The following is a 19,056-nucleotide window of genomic DNA, read 5'->3' on the forward strand; positions in this document are numbered from 1 at the left end:
CTGAGCTCCATGATCATTTGGGGAAGCAATCCAGGCGATACTCGCGTTTGTGATTTTTTGAGTGATGTCTCTGATGTCGCTGTTAACTGGCCTACAATCGACCAGGGTCTGGGCAACAATAGGATTCCTTACGGTATGTACCACCAGATACAAAATTGGGGATGTTGGGCCATGGGGAAAAGGCGGCAGCAAGGTGGAGGATATGGGGGCGCCGAGAGACACATATGCTTCACCCATGTAATGGCAAACTGAGAGTCCATAGCCATGTGCATGTCGTGCAGCATGATAGTTATCTAACGTGACCCCAGTGTTTCGTTATTAAACTTTCCGAAAGCCCGCTGAGACCATGGAATTGGGGTATGATCAGGTTTGACGTGTCGATGGCATGCCAGGTTGAATGATTTCTCCATCGGCTGATCGTCCAAAAATGCCTGTCGACCTGACGGTTCAAACGTTCAAGCTCAAGGCCGACCATGAGCATTTTATTTGTGCGCAGTGAGTATATGTGGATACCTTAATATTTGTTCCAACGGGGTTCGATGTTTTACGAGCGATTCAACCCGCGTCTTGACGATTGTCCGGTTTGCTCCAGACAATCCCCCTTTGAAACTGAAAGATCATTCGATACATTTTTTTCCACATAAAAGAGATAATTTGATGGAGTGTACCGTCAATAAGGCATGATATGGCATTAGAAGCAGAGATGCGAAAAAATTGGAGGTAGTTTTGAAGAGAAAGTGGTTGTTATCAACAAGACAGACCAATCAAGATAAACCCGACGTCGTGCCGGCATTCTCCGAGTCAATGGCAATCAATGCCAAGAGTCCAGCATGAACTGGCAACCCTACCACACTTCACTGCTTCGATTTAATACCAAGCAAAGATTCCCAAAAAGAAAATCGTTTATCTTCTTGTTAGTCTATTTTTATACACATTCTGTGCCGTAGGTTACTAGCCTCATGATCATGTAGAGTAGTTCATAAAATTGCCTTGGGTACTTTTTGGGCTTTTAAGAAATAACCCTAATCCCGAGGAGATGAACTTGGAACCAGAGAGGCGCTGTCATCTACATACGAAGACACAGTGCAATTATGTTGATCAGTTGAAAGATCAATATGCCTGATATAATTCTACCCAAGCTTGTAAATTCGAAAGAAAATAACGCCCTTGAACTTACAAGTAATTATGGTAGCAGCCAGTGGCGTCGGCTTTGGCTCTACTAATTTGCCATCAATTTTGAAAGCTCAACACGGTTGCGTCATAGCCGACTGATGCCGCTACGGACTTGCTGCATGGTGTGTGGTAGGAAACACTAGATGAATATGCGGATTCCAACTTCTGTAGACTCTTTGAACCATTCGAATACAACTAACGACTATTTTTGGTTTGGGATATTAGCGTGAGATGTTATTCTCGTCAATGAATGGAAGCTGTCATCTCACCTGACTGGACGAAAAAAAATCAACATCACATTTCTCAACCATCACCCCCTACTTACTGACTATTCTATAGGTATTACCGGGGCGTAAAGAAGAGTCACACCTCATCTTACCACCCCAAGGCTATGATTGACTACACTAGTGTGCTCCTCTGTTTATCACTAATTGTGGTCGGGCGTTTCCTATTTCGCAATCGCAGCGTGGGTTCGTTCAGCCTCCATTGTCATCTATGCTTAATATTGTCTCTTCAGCTCGACCACATTCCCACCATTGGACACTCAACTCCTTTCTTGACACTCATATCTTCTTTTAACTATGTGGTGGGATGTTTGAGGATCGCCGAAGAAGGATATCGACGGGTATGTGTCGGGGCCAAGTTAAAAGCAAAACACTAATATAAATCCATAGTATCCAAATTCTATGTTCAAAATCTCAACGTTGGATGGGTGGCTTGTAGTTGTAAATGGGACCCAGCAAATCGATGACATTCGGCGGGCAAACGATGAGCAAATGCACGGGATGACCACCGTTGCTGAGGTGCATCATCATAAAGCCTGTCAGGTTACAAGTCGCACTGACCACTTTTTCTCTTGAATTGACGCCATTCCTAGTATTTACAACTAGAACACACGTTGGGACCAGAGCTTTTGGATGACCCATATCATATCGATGTTATCAGAATGTCTGTTACCAGGAATATTGCGGCACGGTTTGAAGATATTCACGACGAAGTTCGCCGCGCCTATTCGGATGCAATCAAGGTGAACGAAAATGGTATGCAAATGACCTCGATTCCCACGAATTCCTTTACTGAGTTGATACCCAAGACTGGACAGCATTGCCAGCATATGAACTCCAGGTCCAGGTCATCAATAGGGTATCAGCTCGATATTTTTTTGGAAAGCCGCTTTGTAGGTTTTTCGAGGATTCAACTCTGCTATTGATCACTGTATCCTTCCACATTTATAGGTGATGACCGTGAATTTTTGGAGATATGCGATAAAGCGACTATAGAAATTTTTAAAGGGAGGTTTTTACGAGTCCTCCCAGTCTTTCTGCGGCCGTGAGTCCCTTGTCTCGAAAATTCAATTATTAGTTTCAATCAAGGAAACCCAATACCAGACTTGGAGCGAGGGCATTTACAAATATCCACGGCTTGAGGGGGAAGGTTGCCAAGTACCTAGCACCTATAATCGAGGAAAGGCTGGAGCAGGAACGGCTCTATGGGGCAGAGTGGCCTGATAAACCGGTGCGTCGCCAGCGGTGTGTCGACGTAGGATTCGTCTAACAATGATAATTGGGACTCAAACTTGCGCCTTGACTCATCTAAATTTACAGAATGACTTGATTACCTGGCTGATGGATGGTGCACGCGCCTCAAATACAGAGATATCAGCAGAGGATATGAGCATTCGGGTGCTCTTCATCAGCTTTGGTGCCATCCATACATCGACCGCGGTAAGCTTCGCATTGACGTCTTTACTATGTTAAACGTTGATTTAACTGTATGCGCCAGACCATTACCGCTGCCCTCTACCAACTATGTTTGAGTCCTGGTAGTGTGAAGGAACTCCGTGAAGAAATAGAAAATGTCGTAGCATCAGAAGGGTGGTCGAAGGCGTCTCTGGGGAAAATGTACAAGTTGGATAGTTATCTGCGTGAGTCGCAGAGGCATCACTTCATGAACCTGTGTAAGTCCTACCCACTACTCACCAAAGGTTTTACTATTAATAAAGCAACCAGTTGCAATGAGCAGAGTTACCCTAAAGGACTTTGTGTTCTCAGACGGTACAGTCCTCCCCAAGGGCACTAACACAACTGTTAATATCGTTGCGCGACATCATGACGAATCGATCTACCCCAATTCCAACATTTTCGACGGTTTCCGGTTCGTCAGAGATCCCAAGGAAGGCATCACTCGTCCGATGCTCGCAACACCAACACTGGAGTACCACGCATTTGGACACGGAAGATCAGCCTGGTAAGTATTCATGAATTCTATATTCACCCCTCCACAGTGCTAGTCCGTCCTAATCGTCGCAATCGAAAGCCCTGGCCGATTCTTCGCTGTTACCGAGCTGAAGACAATGGTGGCGCACATAGTGACAAATTACGACATCAAACTTGAGAAGGACGACGGGTATCCGAAAAAACTATTCTTCGAACAGCAATCGTTCCCCAATATGCACGCCAAGATCCTGTTCCGTAAACGCAATACCTGAGCTTAGAGTTCTAGATTTGCCCCGCTCTATACCTCATCAACATTGATACCTCTTCCCTTGTAGATGAGTGATGTACTTGGCCGCAACTAAACGACGCCCAATTACTTCCATTCCAATTGTTATTCCCTCGTAGTCCAATTCTCTACAATTCGAAACCAAAGTGTACAAATGAGCCCAAGAGCATCTGAGTTGTTACAAGGTATATCTGAAGTCAGGAGCCCTATCGCCCAGCTCTCGAAGCTGTTGCTTCGAATACTTTGTGGCGTCTCCGCCGCTCAAAGCTTGCTGCTGCGCAGCGTCTCGATTCTTGTTAATGCGGGTGTACGTAAAAACGATGGAAGGGACGACGATGAGACCCATTCCCACGAACATTAGCTCGACGCCATCTATATCAGTTATATCAACATAAACCTCTTGAGCAATAGTAAGCCAACTCACGTCCGACTAGGTAGCGTGGAGCGTCCCTTGAGCGATAGATATTAGCAGCAATAGCTCCACTGAAATTTCCAACACCAATGTGTATCGCCAATCCGATCCCTCGTTTGTACTGCCCAGCGAGATTGTTTCCCAGCCTTTGAAAATGCAGCAAGCGCTTAGATTACAGCCAGGCACTGAAACAAAGTTCTATCGTTCAACGTACCAGGCGACTATACCAGGGAAAGCAGCATATCCACCAGAAACGGCGAAGAACGTGCCAAAGTACTTGACGCCGCTGGATGCATTGGAAATGCTGATTGAGAATCCAAAGAGACAGAAGAGGAGTCCCAGAAGGATAAACGGCGAGCGCATCTTGACCTTATCAGAAAAGTGGGCAAATGTATACACGCAAGTAGCTTGAATGAATTCGTCAGTGCGAAACTTAATCATAAAAGGATTGGCGAATGTAGCGTACTAGCAAAAACATAAGGAGGAACTGTGAGGAGCTGGCTGACAGCAGGAGTGTGTCCGAAGGAATTGATGATGGTACTGGCATATAATGATCAACCAACGTTGTTACTTATTGAGAGACAAGTTCTGCTCACGGAAGGAAGAGCGTAATTCCATAGACTGAGAGGCATCAAAACCTATGATGGACTCGGACGAATAACAAGACTCACTGGGGCCAACAACTGACATATATGCTAATATATGCGCCCAAACCTGATGGGAATAGTCGTTAGAGTTTGAATTAGTGATGAGGGTGTTATATTAACCTGCCAGTCGCAGAGAGCAGCCCAAAAGTGACGCATTTCGAAGTGTTCTTCCTCACCAACGCTCGAATTATCATATCCTGTTCCATTCTATTCAATTTATGTTTAATGACAACGTGGAACAGACAAACTCTTTGTGTGGATAATGAATGAACGTTCTTCAGGAGTCAAAAATGTGGCCGTAGATGGGAAATCAACAAGTACTTCGCGCATATATAGGGGTTAAACCCAACAACTCAAGATAGCAGCAGCGAAAAAGGCTCACCGAAAAACGCGATTATACCGACAATCGTCGTCAGAAGTCCTTCGAGAATCTGGTGGTGATAAGGAACGCCAAATTACACGTTTTTCGAATGGAGTATCCGCAGAAAAAACTCACGAAAATCCACGACCATCCAAGAAGACCCCCAGTTCCACTCATGAACCCGATTCCATACGCCAGCAGACCCGAAAAAGCACCGGCGAGCGACGCCGAACCATAAAACAGACTGATACGGAACTGAAGCAAATGGCGGGGGTACCATAAAGTTAGACTGTACGATACCATCAGATTGTTTGAATTACATTCCAATTGAAAGAAATACGCACTAATAGACCACTCCGGGGAATAGACCCGCTTCAGCGATGCCCAAGCAGACACGCGTTCCCACCAGCTGTGGATAGCTATATTTATGGCGGTTCAAATTAGCCTGCGTGGAAACGCATATACCAGATTGCCTCTTCTTACTTCTTGACCAGGCCCATCAAAGTCCTAAAAACACCAACAGACATTGAGTCGCTAGCCTAACCGATGGTAAATACAAGAGAGGAAGAACCCACATGACAATGCCCCATGCGACCTGAGATGTCATGATAGGTGGGTGTGAGTCCGTCGAGGAGGTAAGTTAAGCTATGCGAAGAGCTTACTGTGATACCGGGAAGCCATCTATGAATATCGAGGTTCGGTAAGATAGCAATTTCCGAGGGATGCAGGAATGTTGCTTACCTCGATGGTCTAAACCGCTTCAGTACGAGGCTGGGACAACGATCAGATTTCTCGACATAGCGTAGATGAATTTGCAAAGCCTACTTTGCTGGACACTCGAAAATGCAATACGGCTGAATATGTAATGCGATTCAGGTGATCCTTTAAGAATGCACGAGGAATCATTCGAGACTCACAATGAAGTACATCGTCTGCAAACAGGGTTGTAAGATACGGTTAACCACAGGAATTAATGAGGAAAAACATACCAACGCGACATTGTACTGATTACCCGTTAGATGTAGTTGAGTTTGCAATCCTTGGAGTCTCGCATTTCCTACAACGATAAAATAAGCCAAGCTCCACTCCTTCCTTCAACTCCTTCCCAGGCTCACCAATGTTCCCTTCGCAAATGAGGATATAGAATAGTATGATCAGCCTACTAAAATTAAGGAGTCGAAAGACTAGATAACACACCTCGATCCATATACGAAAGCAAGTACATCAACGCGAGGATGGGTATAATCCGCACATCGACCTTGCGCCATAGCTTCTTCTGCTGTTCGGGTGTCAGCGTCGGGGGAGGGGGCAGCATCGAGTCACCGCCAAAGTCGAAGTCGTCAGATGGCGTCCCGACACGCTTCTCATCGATCGACGCCGTCTCTGATTTCTTCTCCACCATATTTGCAGACGTGTAACAGCTGGGAGTTGCGTTCGAGGAGAACACAGAAAGAAAGAACACTTTCCAACGCAGGCTAATTTAACTTAGCACACCTAGGAGCTCGCCTCCGCTTGGAGATAGACAGGATCCATGAACATATGCTTCTCCTCCTCCTTGCGTAACCTCGACTGAATGCCAATACATTTTCATTTCCGAACTCGCTGGTGCACCGTCGCGCGATGGAAGGTCACAAGAGCGAAAAAACATATAAAAAGACGTGGATCCCACAGTCCATTTTTGCCGATAACATGTTGTGGGGAAGATATGTCAGATTTTATTTCAGGCGTCGAGCGATGGCATGGGATGTTGAGAGCGTTTTGTCGTCTTTTCGCCGTCGCTCTTGCAAAGTCGGGACTCTTTAACGTTTAAGATCAGATTGTCCAGTATTTAAATCTACCATCAAGTTCGCCACAATCTCGAACTAAGGGTAGTAGAAGAAGATTTTGACAGGGTGCAAGTGCAAACTAGGTTGATAGCAAGCTGTCTTTCGGAAAACCTCAGCAGACTTGCCGTTTTGTTTGTGTCATGTGATGCCTGAGCTGCACCCACATCATGTGATACGACGCGTCGTGCGCGTCGCGCTTTTGACACTCAGGGGCTATGAAAAGGGCTACTTGCATTGAGTGTATGCTAGAACGCATGTTTTGGTACTTTTGTTGAAAATTGCAGGCTATGTGTCTTGGATAAACTGCGCAAGATTTAATTTGTTAAATATGGAAATCAGCTCTGAGAACTATCATGATAATTAACTCAGATATCTGAGTCAATACCCATTACATGTATCCATTCAAACCGTCATTTTCACCCGGTTATACTCAGTTTTGTATTTATATATATAGCTCAATACTCAAATTTCCTGAGTTTCTGGAAATATGGAAGCTGTATCAAAGATTCTACACAGAATACAGCCATGTAATTTTAGTGAGAGGAGAACACATTCGTCCTGTGTACGCGAAAATACGAGCACGCAGGAGCATCTGTTTCGTGTAGTTAAAGCTGGTATCTTCTTCCTCCCACTCCCTTAGCATCTCTATTAAGGCCGTAAAGATTTTACATATAACGCACCCCTTGGCAACTAATACGCGAGCATATATTACCACAATTGTTTCAAGGGCGAGGTTTTGAGGTATGAGTATAATCGGAAAAAGAGAGAGTACAGTCATAGCACCAAGACCTAATTAGATAGAAAATGCCTTGATGTTTGGAAATTTTGCGCTTAGCGAATGATTTCCTGCTGTACAAATGCCTTCGCAATGCCCGATTTGCTGGCCTTGAGGAATATTTCGCGTCAAATCAGGGAAGACAGTGAGATATCATTCTGCCATTTTAGTAGTCGTTTCTACTGGTCCTGAGGACGGCCGAACTTGTAAGCCTACATCCACATGGTCATTTTGGTTCATCTCGGCGTATCCAGCATAGCGAGAGGCGAGACCACGAAGTTACCCCTTTACGCTCTTCTGCAATTGAACCATACAGCTTCTCCCGTGATTTTTTGCGTTTCTTCTTGCCGCTCGTCCTTTATGCGCTGATGATTGTCGCAGAGACCTACTACATCAGTATGAACGGCAAGATAAACGGGATATAGAGTAAGGTAATTACCATTCTCAAGGACAGTGGTATGATCTGAGGTCAGAGATTATTTATTGATAGCTCATATATGGATACTACTTTGCCATATTACGTAGCTAGACATATCAAATCCCCAGTCCATGATACCGATGGCATGTGGGTAATCCATTCATGGTCACCAACGTATGAAAACCGTGGACTTTTTTACTTTTTACCAGGGGATTTCATTCTCATCCACCAGCTTCTTAACGAGCAAACAGTATCAAGGTAAGCTGAAAACGAAGATAATTGACTTTACTTAAATCCCTTCGAGCCTCAACTCTTCGATGAGCTCAGACGGTCTAGCGATTCTTTAATAGATCGATAGAAAACGTTAAACATTGAGCACAATGCACGGGACATCGCAAGATACGCGCACAATTTACATATAACCCCAAGGATACGACGAATCATTGGGCGCTTCGAGGATAAGTGATGAGACGCGTTGCAGGAGATAGTGTCTAACGTAAAAGTTCAAGTCAGTCGCGTGGCCTACTAATTTGGCTTGGGGTTAGGGGCAGAACTAGCCAATTGGAGAAATGGCTGGACGATCGAGAAATCAATAAAACGGCTCGTCATACTTCTTCTTTTTATTAGTTCGCTACTACGTGTTAACTCTGGGAGACCAGAGGGGCTCTGCATACTTCTTTCCTACTATGCCTGCGCTGTTGGACTCATCTTCTTCGTCGACCCCAACAACCACACGGGCAGGTGTAATCGAGTCACATTTGCATCTGGATTCGCATTCTGAGCGTCAACCTCAACCGTCATCCACATCTGGAATGAAACCACCAACAGAGGATGAAGACAAGGCTTACTACGACTCACTTCCAATCAACACCTCACCCAACGTGACTCCCGCGTCGCCGCCGAATGCACAACCGACGATTGGACTCATCGGGATGGGAGCGATGGGTCGGATGTATGCTCGCCATTTGGGCGATGCGGGGTGGTCCAAGTAAGTCTTCTCGCACTGTGCTGCTACTTATCGGAATAGGTTGTGTACAGGAGTGCGATGGAGTAGTCAGCGCGGATGTGATGCAGAAGAGTCGTTCGGCTCGCTGACGGACTTGTCCGTTGACTAGGCTTGGATCGGGTTGCACTTGTCTATCTCTGGCCCCTTATTCCATTCCATTCATTCGAGTCTTCTTTGCTCAAGGACGCACTCAATGCTCACTGAAACTTCTTTCAAACGCCATATAGAATCAATGTATGCGACATTCCAGAAAAATACGAGCAGCTCAAGGCCGACTACGCAGGTGCGTCGCACAGGCGCATTCCGTACTCTACTTAGGTGCTGACCCGGCGGTGGCTTCTAGGAAACCCCAACATCTGCCCTATGCGCGACGGACACGCGGTAGCGCGCTCGTCAGATTTCATTGTCTACTCGGTCGAAGCAGAGTTCATCGAGAAAGTTGTCGCTCAGTACGGCCCATGTACGTCCCCGATGACAATCAACCCATCCTCCGCACCCAATCTAACCGAGTTTATCTTGACAGCGACGAAAGTGCATGCCATCGTTGCGGGACAGACATCCGTGAAAGCGCCTGAGAAGCAGGCGTTCGAAAAATACCTCCCGCGCGACGTGCACATCGTGTCATGCCACTCGCTACATGGCCCGACTGTCAGTCCGCTCGGACAGCCGCTGGTGAGTTTGACGGACGGTTTCCTTTTGATAGCGACTTTTTTCGGTCCATTATGATCCGTCCCGCATTTCTACGTAACATTTCGTCGCCTATGTTTGGAATTTTTTCCCAGCTTGTCGATATATGACATCACCACTGCTAGCGCGTTGAATTTGGTAATCTCGTTGATGGCGAGGACGAGGACAAATTGCACCAGATATGTCTTTCGTTACTGGTTTAGTGCTTTTTGTTGGAACTTTCTAAAGAGCGACGGTTCGAAATTATGTTCCTTTGAATGATTGCAACGGAAACTCGAAATCATGATACGCAAAATGTGTATCTAATTCGTTGTTTTTTCCCATTTTTGCTTCTTTTGATTTTCTAATTCTTTACCCCCTCTTTCTTGTTACACCCTTTAACACCAGCCACCTGGACAGATCCTCATTAAACACCGCGGCTCGGCTGATGCACTCACTCTCGTCGAAAATATCCTGCGACCCCTGCGCTCACGACACGTCTACCTGTCGTACGACGAGCACGACCTCGTCACCGCGAACACACAAGCGGTCACACACGCCGCGTTTTTGAGCATGGGGACAGCATGGGCCGCCGCACAGTCTTACCCCTGGGAGCAGGGCCTGTACGTCGGCGGAATCGAAACAGCAAAGGTGAACCTAACACTCAGAATATACTCCAATGCATGGCACGTCTATGCCGGGCTTGCGATTCTGAACCCGGCTGCGAGGGTGCAGATTGAGCGGTATGCGACGAGCGCGACGGAGCTGTTTAAGATGATGCTCGAAGGTGGGAGTGGTGGCGAGGAAGCAAAAAGGCGGTTTAGGGAGCGGGTGGAGTGGGCACGGGATATGGTCTTTGGGGGTGTTGCGCGCGAGGGCAGCACTCCGGGCGGCGGGCGGCGACGGCGCCCTATTTTGTTGAGTGAAGATGTTCTGGACCGGTTCAGCCTCGGGAAGCTTCCGCCGCCATCGCCCGTCGACGGGTCCTCCCCCTTCTCCTCCTCACCTACTGAGCCACAGCGCCCGCCATCAAGATACCGCCCGAACTCGCACCTCTCATTGCTCGCTATGGTTGACTGCTGGGCGCACCTGTACATCAACCCGTACACGCACCTCTCGCTCGCCGCGACGCCGCTCTTCCGGCTGTTCCTGGGTGTTGCGGAGCACCTCTTCCTTTCACCTACGTCGCTCCTCGAGGCGTCCATACATTCCGCGCTGCACGACACATGGCACCGCGCGGACGACCTCGAGTTTGTCTGTGCCGCGCGCGGGTGGAGTCAGTGTGTGAGCTTTGGGAGCTTCGAGGTGTATAGGCGGAGATTTGAAGAGACGCGTGCCTTCTTTGAAGGGCGGTTTGAGGAGGTGGGGAAAGTTGGTGCGGAGATGATCAGAGCTGTTATGGAAAGTGAGATCAAGAGGGAGGAGGAAGAGGGAGTTGTCTGAATCACACTGGTGAGCTTTTCGTTTTTGGTTAGGAGTGCATAGATTGATATGATGAACTTGCGGTGTTTCCTAGGAAAAGTACGGTATGCGTTGTATATTTATCATGGTATTTTTTTTTGTCCTATCTTCACGGGCACCTCGATATATGAAGTTTTATTTGTTGAATGGCGTTTTATAAATTTTAAAGCTGTGTCTTCTCAAACTCTGTTATATCTCGTCAAGACCAGCAGGGCAACACTGTAACCGCGGCACCCGTTCGTGCGCGGGCTAACATCGGGTCCATGATGCATGACCCGTTTTGAAGCTTGCAGTTGATCAAGCCGACGTCAACATCCAGCAGCCCTTTGATGGTGCGTAATTTAGCAGCAGCACTTGGTGCTGCATCGCACCGACTCGGACCAGCACATGGCTCTTCAAGCTTCATCCTTGAGCGTGACCTCACTGCGACTAAGCATCCCACAGGGACTCACGAGAATCGCGCCTTGTGAGATTTAATGGGAGTTTTTTTTAGCATCGGCATGGGGTTTCTTCTTATATATGGGCGGGAGTTTGGACTCGCGGCTACAGAAAGTGCTATTACTTGCTTCTGATCCAGACAAATCTCTCTACAAACAATACAACATGGCAAAAACAGCCTTTTCGCTCGCAGAGGAGGTGAAGGCTATGAACCGTAACTGTACGGTCTGTCTTCTCTAATAGATTTTCTACTCATACTGTTGTCTATCGGTCAGGCCAGAACGATCGCCTGAAATTCCTAATCGACAAACTTGTACGTACATCAATGCGAATATCTCCTCTTCGTACGTATACTTACTGATGGCAGGTTGACCATCTTCACGCATACGTTGTCGAAACGTCTTTAACGGCGGATGAATGGAGGTACAGATCAACTCGCTCTTTAATTACGAACTATGATTAATAATGAAACAGTGCGGCGATCCACTTCCTCGGAGAGGCAGGGAAGGTGTGCGCAGAGACTCGTCAGGGTAAGTGTCAATGAATTCTGTCCTGCAATACAAAATATTGATAATTTCCTGTTATCTAGAGTTTGATATCCTTTCTGGTGTCCTCGGTGTAACGACCCTCGTGGAAGATATCAATAACGGGAAACCGGCGGGAGCCACGGAGCCTGCCCTTCTTGGCCCATTCTTCAAAGAGGACGCACATAAAGGTATATTATGCAAACATACAACAAAGCAATGGGGCAACTAACATGACACTTCAATTAATCCAGTCGAGAATGGCGACTCCATCGCGTCCGAAGGAAAGGGTGACTATCCATACGTCGAAGGGCGCGTGCTCGACCTCCAGGGCAATCCAGTCGCCAACGCGACGATCGATACATGGGAGGCAGATAGCTCTGGCTTATACGATTTCCAGGTGCGTAAATTTGTGGACATACGTGACTGAATGCCGGCGCTAAATGTTAAATGTTTAAAACGAAAGTATGAAAACCAGGAAGATTGCCGAGGGCGTCTACACACAGCTGAGGACGGTTCATTCTCATTCCGCGCCATTGTGTACGTTGCAAAACCCCGGCGAAAAAGGTTTTCAAGATACTCACTAGCACCGTTTGTTTTGTATTTTATCCAGCCCAGTACCGTACCCCATCCCCGAGGACGGTCCTGCAGCAAACCTTCTCACATCGCTGGGAAGACACGTCTATCGGCCCGCACACCTCCACTTTGTCATCAGCGTACGCTTGACTCCTCGACATTGAAAAGAAACTTTATTCCTAGGCTAACGCTAAATTCATGTAGGCGCCAGGATACGAATCCGTGACGACCCAGTTCTATTTCAAAGGCGACCCCTACCTCACATCCGACGCTACATTCGGCGTCAAACCCTCGCTAATCGTGGTAAGCTTTTCGGCATCCTCCAATCAGCCAACTACAAATTCCTTATGTACTCAATAGACCCCTGAAATTGTCGAAGACCTTGCGCTGTCAAAGGCGCGTGGATTCAAAGACGCCAAACCCCATACGTATATCAAAAAGGACTTTGTGCTAGTAACTCCAGAGCAAGGTATCAATGCACGTGCAGCTGTCGCAGCGCAGAACTAGCTCGTAGCCAAGAGTACTAAATAGTCAAGATGTAAAGAAATTTTGGAAATCCAGATCAATGGTTGGAAATAGAAGCTTAAGACAGGTGAGAAACAGATATTCCATATTTACGCGCCAATATGCACGAACATTACCCAACGTTCCACAGGAACCTGATCCTTTCTCATTTCACGGATAGCATAGCTCAGCCCCTCCGCCGAATCCTTGAAATCGGGCCTTTTTCCGGAATCACGGAACATGTATTTGTAGAATTCTTTCGATATGAAAGGTCCATCCTCGTCATTCATTTCCCATAGTGTTCCCACAACGCTGCGAAATCCGCAGAACTGTAATGCTGCTGCCAAATGGATAGTCTCGTCGGGAGTGAAGACATCTCCAGCTGCACTGAAGCATGCCGATAGAAAAGCCAATTCGGCATTAGGGAGTCTGGCTCGTATGATGTCCAGTAGAGGAAGACGTCTGTCGTGGAGCTGAAACGATGCCTGAAACGGTTGGAGATCATCACCCAGATTACCGTGGCAGGCAAAATGGACCCATGGATGCTCCCTAAGTCCTTGAAGAACTGCATCCCGAGTGGCTTCCTTTCCAATGATAACCTTGGCAGAGTCGCTAAGCTGTTGAATGATTTTCACTTCCTCACCTACGTGTTGTAGTGCATCATCAGGGTGGCCCACGACGAGCAATGTGGGAGCTTTGCGCCGAATGATATTTGACCGTGCTCTAATTAATGCGGAGAGTGTAGGTGTATAGGAGGACGTGTAGAGATCTGGGAGATTTCTTTCCCCCCCTCTGTACGGACCTGCGGCATGGAGAGGAAGCGAGCAAAGCTCTGATGTCAGGCACCACCAAATGCGAGACCTGTGGGGCACTCCAGCATTATCTAGTTGGCTGATTATCGGGTGCACAATTTTATCCCAGAGAAAACGCAATACGCCAATGATCTCCCTTGAGGTACCAAGCTTAGTTGTCTGCTCTTGAAGTTCGGTAAGTTGGACGGTAACTGCTGATGTTAATGATTATTACTGGTCCCTCAGCGGCAGCTGAGCAAAGGTCGGTGAACAAATTTGATTGCAAAAAGTTCTCAAAACCCTCCATCACCCAGTGAGTATCTCCCAGCTCTGCCCCCGCCTGTCCCTCTTCATTTGCCTGCCTCCTACCATCCCGCCCCGCCATCATGCATCACCCTTGAGTTGTCCCCTGCCCATCCGCTCCTCTGTCACGCGTGCCCTCCATAACCATAGCCGACTTTGACACACCTGCCCAAGTACTCAAAATGACCATCCCACATCTAGTCGACGGCAACCCGTATCGAGTAGAGAGCGACAAGTTGGCATCACAGCATCATGGCGCTGTATATTCTTGGGTTCCCCGTATATGTCCGCATACAGGTAGTAAGCAGGCCACGATCCGCGGTGGGATAGAGCTATCATGGGTACATTGTGTGAGTTACATGCTTACGGTTGTCTGCACTACTGACCGTCACTTGTTTCAAAGCATTGCCCTGTTGCATCAAGTCCAAGGGCGGGAATGGCAGAGGGTTGTGAGCGTCTTAAGGAGCCATGTCGGGCCTTGGAGCACAGTGCGCACGGATTAACTGTAAGTCATCCTGGTTGTATACCATTGGAAACAGTACTCACATCTGTTGTCCCTCCTCTCCCTCTCCTCAATCATCCTTTGATCCTCCCTCTGCCCTTCTCTCCGCTGCGTCTTTGGCGCCCTTGCACCTGCAGGCGGCGCATGGTGTTCGTGTCCGTTTGCATGTATGCATCTCTCAAGACAGGTGCCGCGCATGTCACCACATAAACGGTATCAACATTGTACTTGCCAGTCAGCTGCGGCACGGAGGCACGGAACAAGGGGCGGGTTTTGTCGAGGTGGTTGCCGCATGTGTTTGAAGATGCCGTCGAGTCAACTGAGTGTCAGTGTCATCAGGGGTGCCCGTGAGCAACAGAGCATGTCAGTACATGCGTCCGCAGATCTTGTCAAGTTGGTACTCACCTGTAATACCCCATATCTGCAGAAATTTTGGAAGTGGTTCGGGTGGCGCAGCGGTGATGGGTCTGCAGTGTACATGTGGGCAGGAGATGGCCCGACAATCCACAACTTACCAGCATGGACGGCCGCGACTTGATTGGTATCGTGTGGCAGCTGTATCTGTCTTGCAAAGCGACTGCGCAGTCCGGCACGCCATCGAGGATTACAACTCACCGACTGCCAACCTGGTAACCTGGATGGATGCGACTCCAGCATGTCATTGGCGTGCTGTGCGCTATGTGGCTGCGGTAGCAAGACGTCAGCAACAGCACACCGTCAACAATGTGCCGCTCACCGTGTCAAGACTAGAGGAGCAACAGAGTGCGTCCTCAGATCTTATCAATTTTTTACTCACTTCTGGTCCCCTGTGTCTGCAGAGCTTCCAGCGACGTGACGGCGACGGTCTGGGGTGTAGATGTGAGCAGGAGATCACCCGACAATCGACGACTTACCAGCACGGTATCTTCAGAGGAGAGGCTTGTGAGGGATGCATGAACGGCCGGCTGTGTTTGTCTTGCAAAGCGACTGCGCAGTGGTGAGCAGGTCAGTGTCAGTGTGCCGTCGAGGATTACAACTCACCGACTCAGGCTGCCGACGAGGTAGGCCTCTCGTTGGCATGCTACGTGTCATGCGGCTGCAGTAGCAAGACGTCAGCAAGAGCGCACCGTCAACAATGTGCCGCTCACCGTGTCAAGACTAGAGCAAAGTCGTCGTCGTCAGCCCAATCATTGCCAGAACACACACGCTGCAGCTTACTATCAGTCTCATCGCTCCGGGCGTCGTGTGCCTGTTGTGCACATCTTGCGTGGTGGAAATGCTACGTCAATGGGGGTGTCAGCAACAGCGTGTTTTGGAGGGGGTAAAACTCACTCTGCTGGTTCACTCGGCGTTGTCAAGACCTGTAGAGCGCATTGTTAGCGCCGTCGTTGACAGAAGACATACCAAAGCGGCTTACCCTCAAGACCTCTAGAACGTATCGTTAGCGCCTTCGTCGACAGAGAACATAGCAAAGTGGCTTACCGTTGGGCCCACATCACGGACATACCACTCAACCCCAGTACTCACCGTGCCGTTGTGTTGGGATGCCAGAGCGTTAGGGTCGTTCTGTCCAGGTGCGTCGTCCGCATTCTAGAAAGCACTACATGGTAAAGAGGGGTCAGTACCAACGCGTCCCAGAAGGGCTACACCTCACCGTCGCGTCGCGCTCCATTCTGCATCCGCAAGTCTGTCAAACACACTGTCAGCGCCATCGTCGACAGCAAACACAACAGCCCGCTTACCGTTCCCGAGCAGCCGCCATGCGAATCCACAAATGATGAGGGGAAGGATTGGAAAGAGGCCAGGCTGAGGAAGAAGAGAAAAGGAGGGGATGAGGGTTGAGGGGAATGAAGGATGCCAGCAAGGTGTGTGGTCTTTATATACCCGTGTTGGTTCTAGCACTAGTGTTACTAGTACGCCTTGTTACATGTCGTAAGTACTGAAAATACAGATTTTTTTTTTCTGTTTCGCTTAGTGTAATTTTGGGTTACGCGAGTGCGGATCGGGTGTCGATATTGCGAATTCAATGGCTTGCTTTGTATGAAGTTTGGGAAAACACACCTTTGGGGTCAAAGTGGTGTGAATAGTTATCGGTGGTTCAAGACTTTAAGCCTTACATTTCAATCTGTTGTTGACGCAGTTATCAATGTGAAGCACTCAATTAAAACATCACATTCATTGCAAGTCTGTACAAAAGATTGAAACACGACGAGACATATGTAAGTATTCAATATTGGATACTTTGCTTCAACTTGTATAACAGGATCTCTTGTTTTCTTAGAATAGCCGGGACCACAAATAACGACGGATCCCGTAGAGCTGCCATTCAATTTCTCCACACCATCTCTGAGATTTTGAAAAACATCGATGGCTCGGGAACAGGTACGTACACACAGCCCTCAGACCATACGTACTTGACAGGGAAGTCGCGTTCTAGCACTCCCGGTGTGCGGACACTTGCTTTGGAGTCGATATGGGAAATCCATCTTCTGCACAACAACAAATTGAATGCCGCGATTCCTTCTAGCAAATCTGACGTTACCCGTAGCCGAGGGTGTTTGGGCTAGTGTAGTTCCGGAGCCGAATTGAAGGGAAACGATTGGAATGGGGTTGAATGTTGATTTGGGAGAGGAGGCGGAGGTGCGGTTGGGTTGGATCTGGTTGGGGAATTCAAGTTGTGCTGATGGATTGGCTGCTTAGGGTGGTGCGTGTGGATACTCATCCATATTTTGCGAGCTAATTAAAGGTATTATACTGCTGTTTAAAGCGTTATTTGCATTGTAACAAAAGATGCGCACACTCGGCGCTTAAATGGTGTTCACAATCAGTGCAAAGTTGTACATTGTACACCGGGTACTTTGAGTCTCAGAGACCCTCCTCACAGTATAGCAGACCCGATACATTTATTCAGGGGTCAACCGACAGTGGAAAACACGTATTGCAGCTAAAAACGTCATTTGAAAGAATGAGGGCATCTCAATCATGACTTTGCATAACGGTACGCACCTAGACCAAAATTTCCGACATACCAACCACGAATTCTCTTCTCAACGTCAGCATTACACCACCCCTAACATACTCCAAAGCCCCGCGTCCCGGAAAACGCGCAAAATCGACGTAAATCGACGCGCCACGTCTAATGTATCCCATACATCCTCGAGGGCCGATGTCATTGCTCTCATTTTTCAGACCTTCTAGGTTGTGTAACGGCACTTTAGCCGAGCCGAGTAGGTTACCGGTAGCGTAAGAGAAGACCCGCAACGAGAAAATACGTTGGAATTAGCATGGAATTGCGAAATGGGAGAGCGGGAAGCTGTGGACATGTACGTGAGTTGAAATTTTTGAAAGATTTTTCGTGATTGCTCACTTGGGATGGATGAAGCGAGTACTGTAGGGTACAGTGCATAGTCTTATAATAGATATGCTGCTGTGCAATGGTTTTGGAAGTGAGGTATGTACTCGTATCTGTCTGATTTCGTTGAGAGTGTATTCGGGCGCTTAATACTTTTTGACATCTGCAACTTTGCTCAGTCGTGCAGCGCTCGATTGAAACATTGTACAAGGTACAGTACACTACAATATACACCCCCAATACTCAAAATTCGCAATAAATGTGTCCAGACAATGAAAATGTGTGTTATATGTGAATTCACGCCTCAGCAGGAACATGTGAAAGTTTTGGTCATTTGCGCTCCACCACGGACCGCCACCTCGTCAATGACGTATCCGACCACTCATGGAAGTATGCCAAACCCCCTCAAGTAGCGCAAATGCTGCAAACGGCCTTGGTACGTCTGCCACGTCGTTGTTACAGTATGTGATCGAGTACATCTTCCAGAGGCCTTCTGGGCTCTTGAACACCGAATTGAAACGTTATTCGTTAACCGAGCAGTACTTAAACAGTCTATATTAAGGTCTGTAAGGAATGGAAACGATTGAAAGCACGTAAACTGATGAATCGGGGGAGGAGGAAGATGTCAACGTTGTGAACATCTTAGAGTTTCTTGCTTATTGTATTCATTTGCGGTCGATGGGATGTAATCTTGTATAGCTTGCTAGCTACACGTATCCGGTATGTACTGCGTCAAACTGCGAAATGCGCTGAAATGGAGGTTTGTGGGGAGTAAGTTATGTTTACATTCAATTTCACTTTAAATTCAACTTGTTTTTTGTAACAACGAATGTATTGACT

General features: G+C 47.6%; 6 protein-coding genes across 6 annotated transcripts; 3 read left to right on the top strand and 3 right to left on the bottom strand.

The window, feature by feature from the left end:
* Positions 1 to 1,859: 1,859 nt before the first annotated feature.
* Positions 1,860 to 3,661, top strand: JR316_0012794 (Cytochrome P450 monooxygenase 151; the record flags this gene model as incomplete). Its single annotated transcript, XM_047898413.1, has 9 exons — positions 1,860 to 1,976; positions 2,051 to 2,213; positions 2,267 to 2,350; positions 2,409 to 2,502; positions 2,547 to 2,688; positions 2,778 to 2,897; positions 2,956 to 3,130; positions 3,183 to 3,420; positions 3,490 to 3,661. 9 exons carry the CDS (start codon positions 1,860 to 1,862, stop codon positions 3,659 to 3,661), a joined length of 1,305 nt encoding a protein of 434 aa, XP_047741961.1.
* Positions 3,662 to 3,853: 192 nt separating this feature from the next.
* JR316_0012795 (putative transporter C11D3.18C) lies at positions 3,854 to 6,497 on the bottom strand (the record flags this gene model as incomplete). Its single annotated transcript, XM_047898414.1, has 20 exons — positions 3,854 to 4,047; positions 4,100 to 4,233; positions 4,302 to 4,494; positions 4,554 to 4,627; positions 4,684 to 4,708; positions 4,759 to 4,801; positions 4,855 to 4,931; positions 4,983 to 5,054; positions 5,117 to 5,165; positions 5,231 to 5,384; positions 5,440 to 5,514; positions 5,579 to 5,602; positions 5,671 to 5,690; positions 5,758 to 5,776; positions 5,837 to 5,866; positions 5,921 to 5,949; positions 6,013 to 6,027; positions 6,085 to 6,152; positions 6,211 to 6,219; positions 6,293 to 6,497. The coding sequence occupies 20 exons, from the start codon at positions 6,495 to 6,497 to the stop codon at positions 3,854 to 3,856; spliced, it is 1,509 nt and encodes a 502-aa protein (XP_047741962.1).
* A 2,303-nt stretch (positions 6,498 to 8,800) lies between these two features.
* On the top strand, positions 8,801 to 11,229 carry JR316_0012796 (putative prephenate dehydrogenase [NADP(+)]; the record flags this gene model as incomplete). Its single annotated transcript, XM_047898415.1, has 5 exons — positions 8,801 to 9,102; positions 9,348 to 9,403; positions 9,464 to 9,580; positions 9,644 to 9,792; positions 10,195 to 11,229. The coding sequence occupies 5 exons, from the start codon at positions 8,801 to 8,803 to the stop codon at positions 11,227 to 11,229; spliced, it is 1,659 nt and encodes a 552-aa protein (XP_047741963.1).
* Positions 11,230 to 11,850: 621 nt separating this feature from the next.
* Positions 11,851 to 13,292, top strand: JR316_0012797 (Hydroxyquinol 1,2-dioxygenase; the record flags this gene model as incomplete). The annotated part of the gene is made up of 10 exons (XM_047898416.1): positions 11,851 to 11,905; positions 11,961 to 11,998; positions 12,053 to 12,108; positions 12,160 to 12,215; positions 12,275 to 12,400; positions 12,464 to 12,609; positions 12,676 to 12,749; positions 12,823 to 12,925; positions 12,990 to 13,088; positions 13,146 to 13,292. The coding sequence occupies 10 exons, from the start codon at positions 11,851 to 11,853 to the stop codon at positions 13,290 to 13,292; spliced, it is 900 nt and encodes a 299-aa protein (XP_047741964.1).
* Positions 13,293 to 13,399: 107 nt separating this feature from the next.
* On the bottom strand, positions 13,400 to 15,083 carry JR316_0012798 (uncharacterized protein; the record flags this gene model as incomplete). The annotated part of the gene is made up of 2 exons (XM_047898417.1): positions 13,400 to 14,295; positions 14,930 to 15,083. 2 exons carry the CDS (start codon positions 15,081 to 15,083, stop codon positions 13,400 to 13,402), a joined length of 1,050 nt encoding a protein of 349 aa, XP_047741965.1.
* Positions 15,084 to 15,673: 590 nt separating this feature from the next.
* JR316_0012799 (uncharacterized protein) lies at positions 15,674 to 16,536 on the bottom strand (the record flags this gene model as incomplete). The annotated part of the gene is made up of 7 exons (XM_047898418.1): positions 15,674 to 15,730; positions 15,779 to 15,829; positions 15,906 to 15,960; positions 16,013 to 16,126; positions 16,197 to 16,225; positions 16,392 to 16,454; positions 16,519 to 16,536. The coding sequence occupies 7 exons, from the start codon at positions 16,534 to 16,536 to the stop codon at positions 15,674 to 15,676; spliced, it is 387 nt and encodes a 128-aa protein (XP_047741966.1).
* Positions 16,537 to 19,056: the final 2,520 nt, after the last annotated feature.

Source organism: Psilocybe cubensis, chromosome 13, assembly GCF_017499595.1.
Source record: "Psilocybe cubensis strain MGC-MH-2018 chromosome 13, whole genome shotgun sequence".
NCBI classification, from domain to species: domain Eukaryota; kingdom Fungi; phylum Basidiomycota; class Agaricomycetes; order Agaricales; family Agrocybaceae; genus Psilocybe; species Psilocybe cubensis.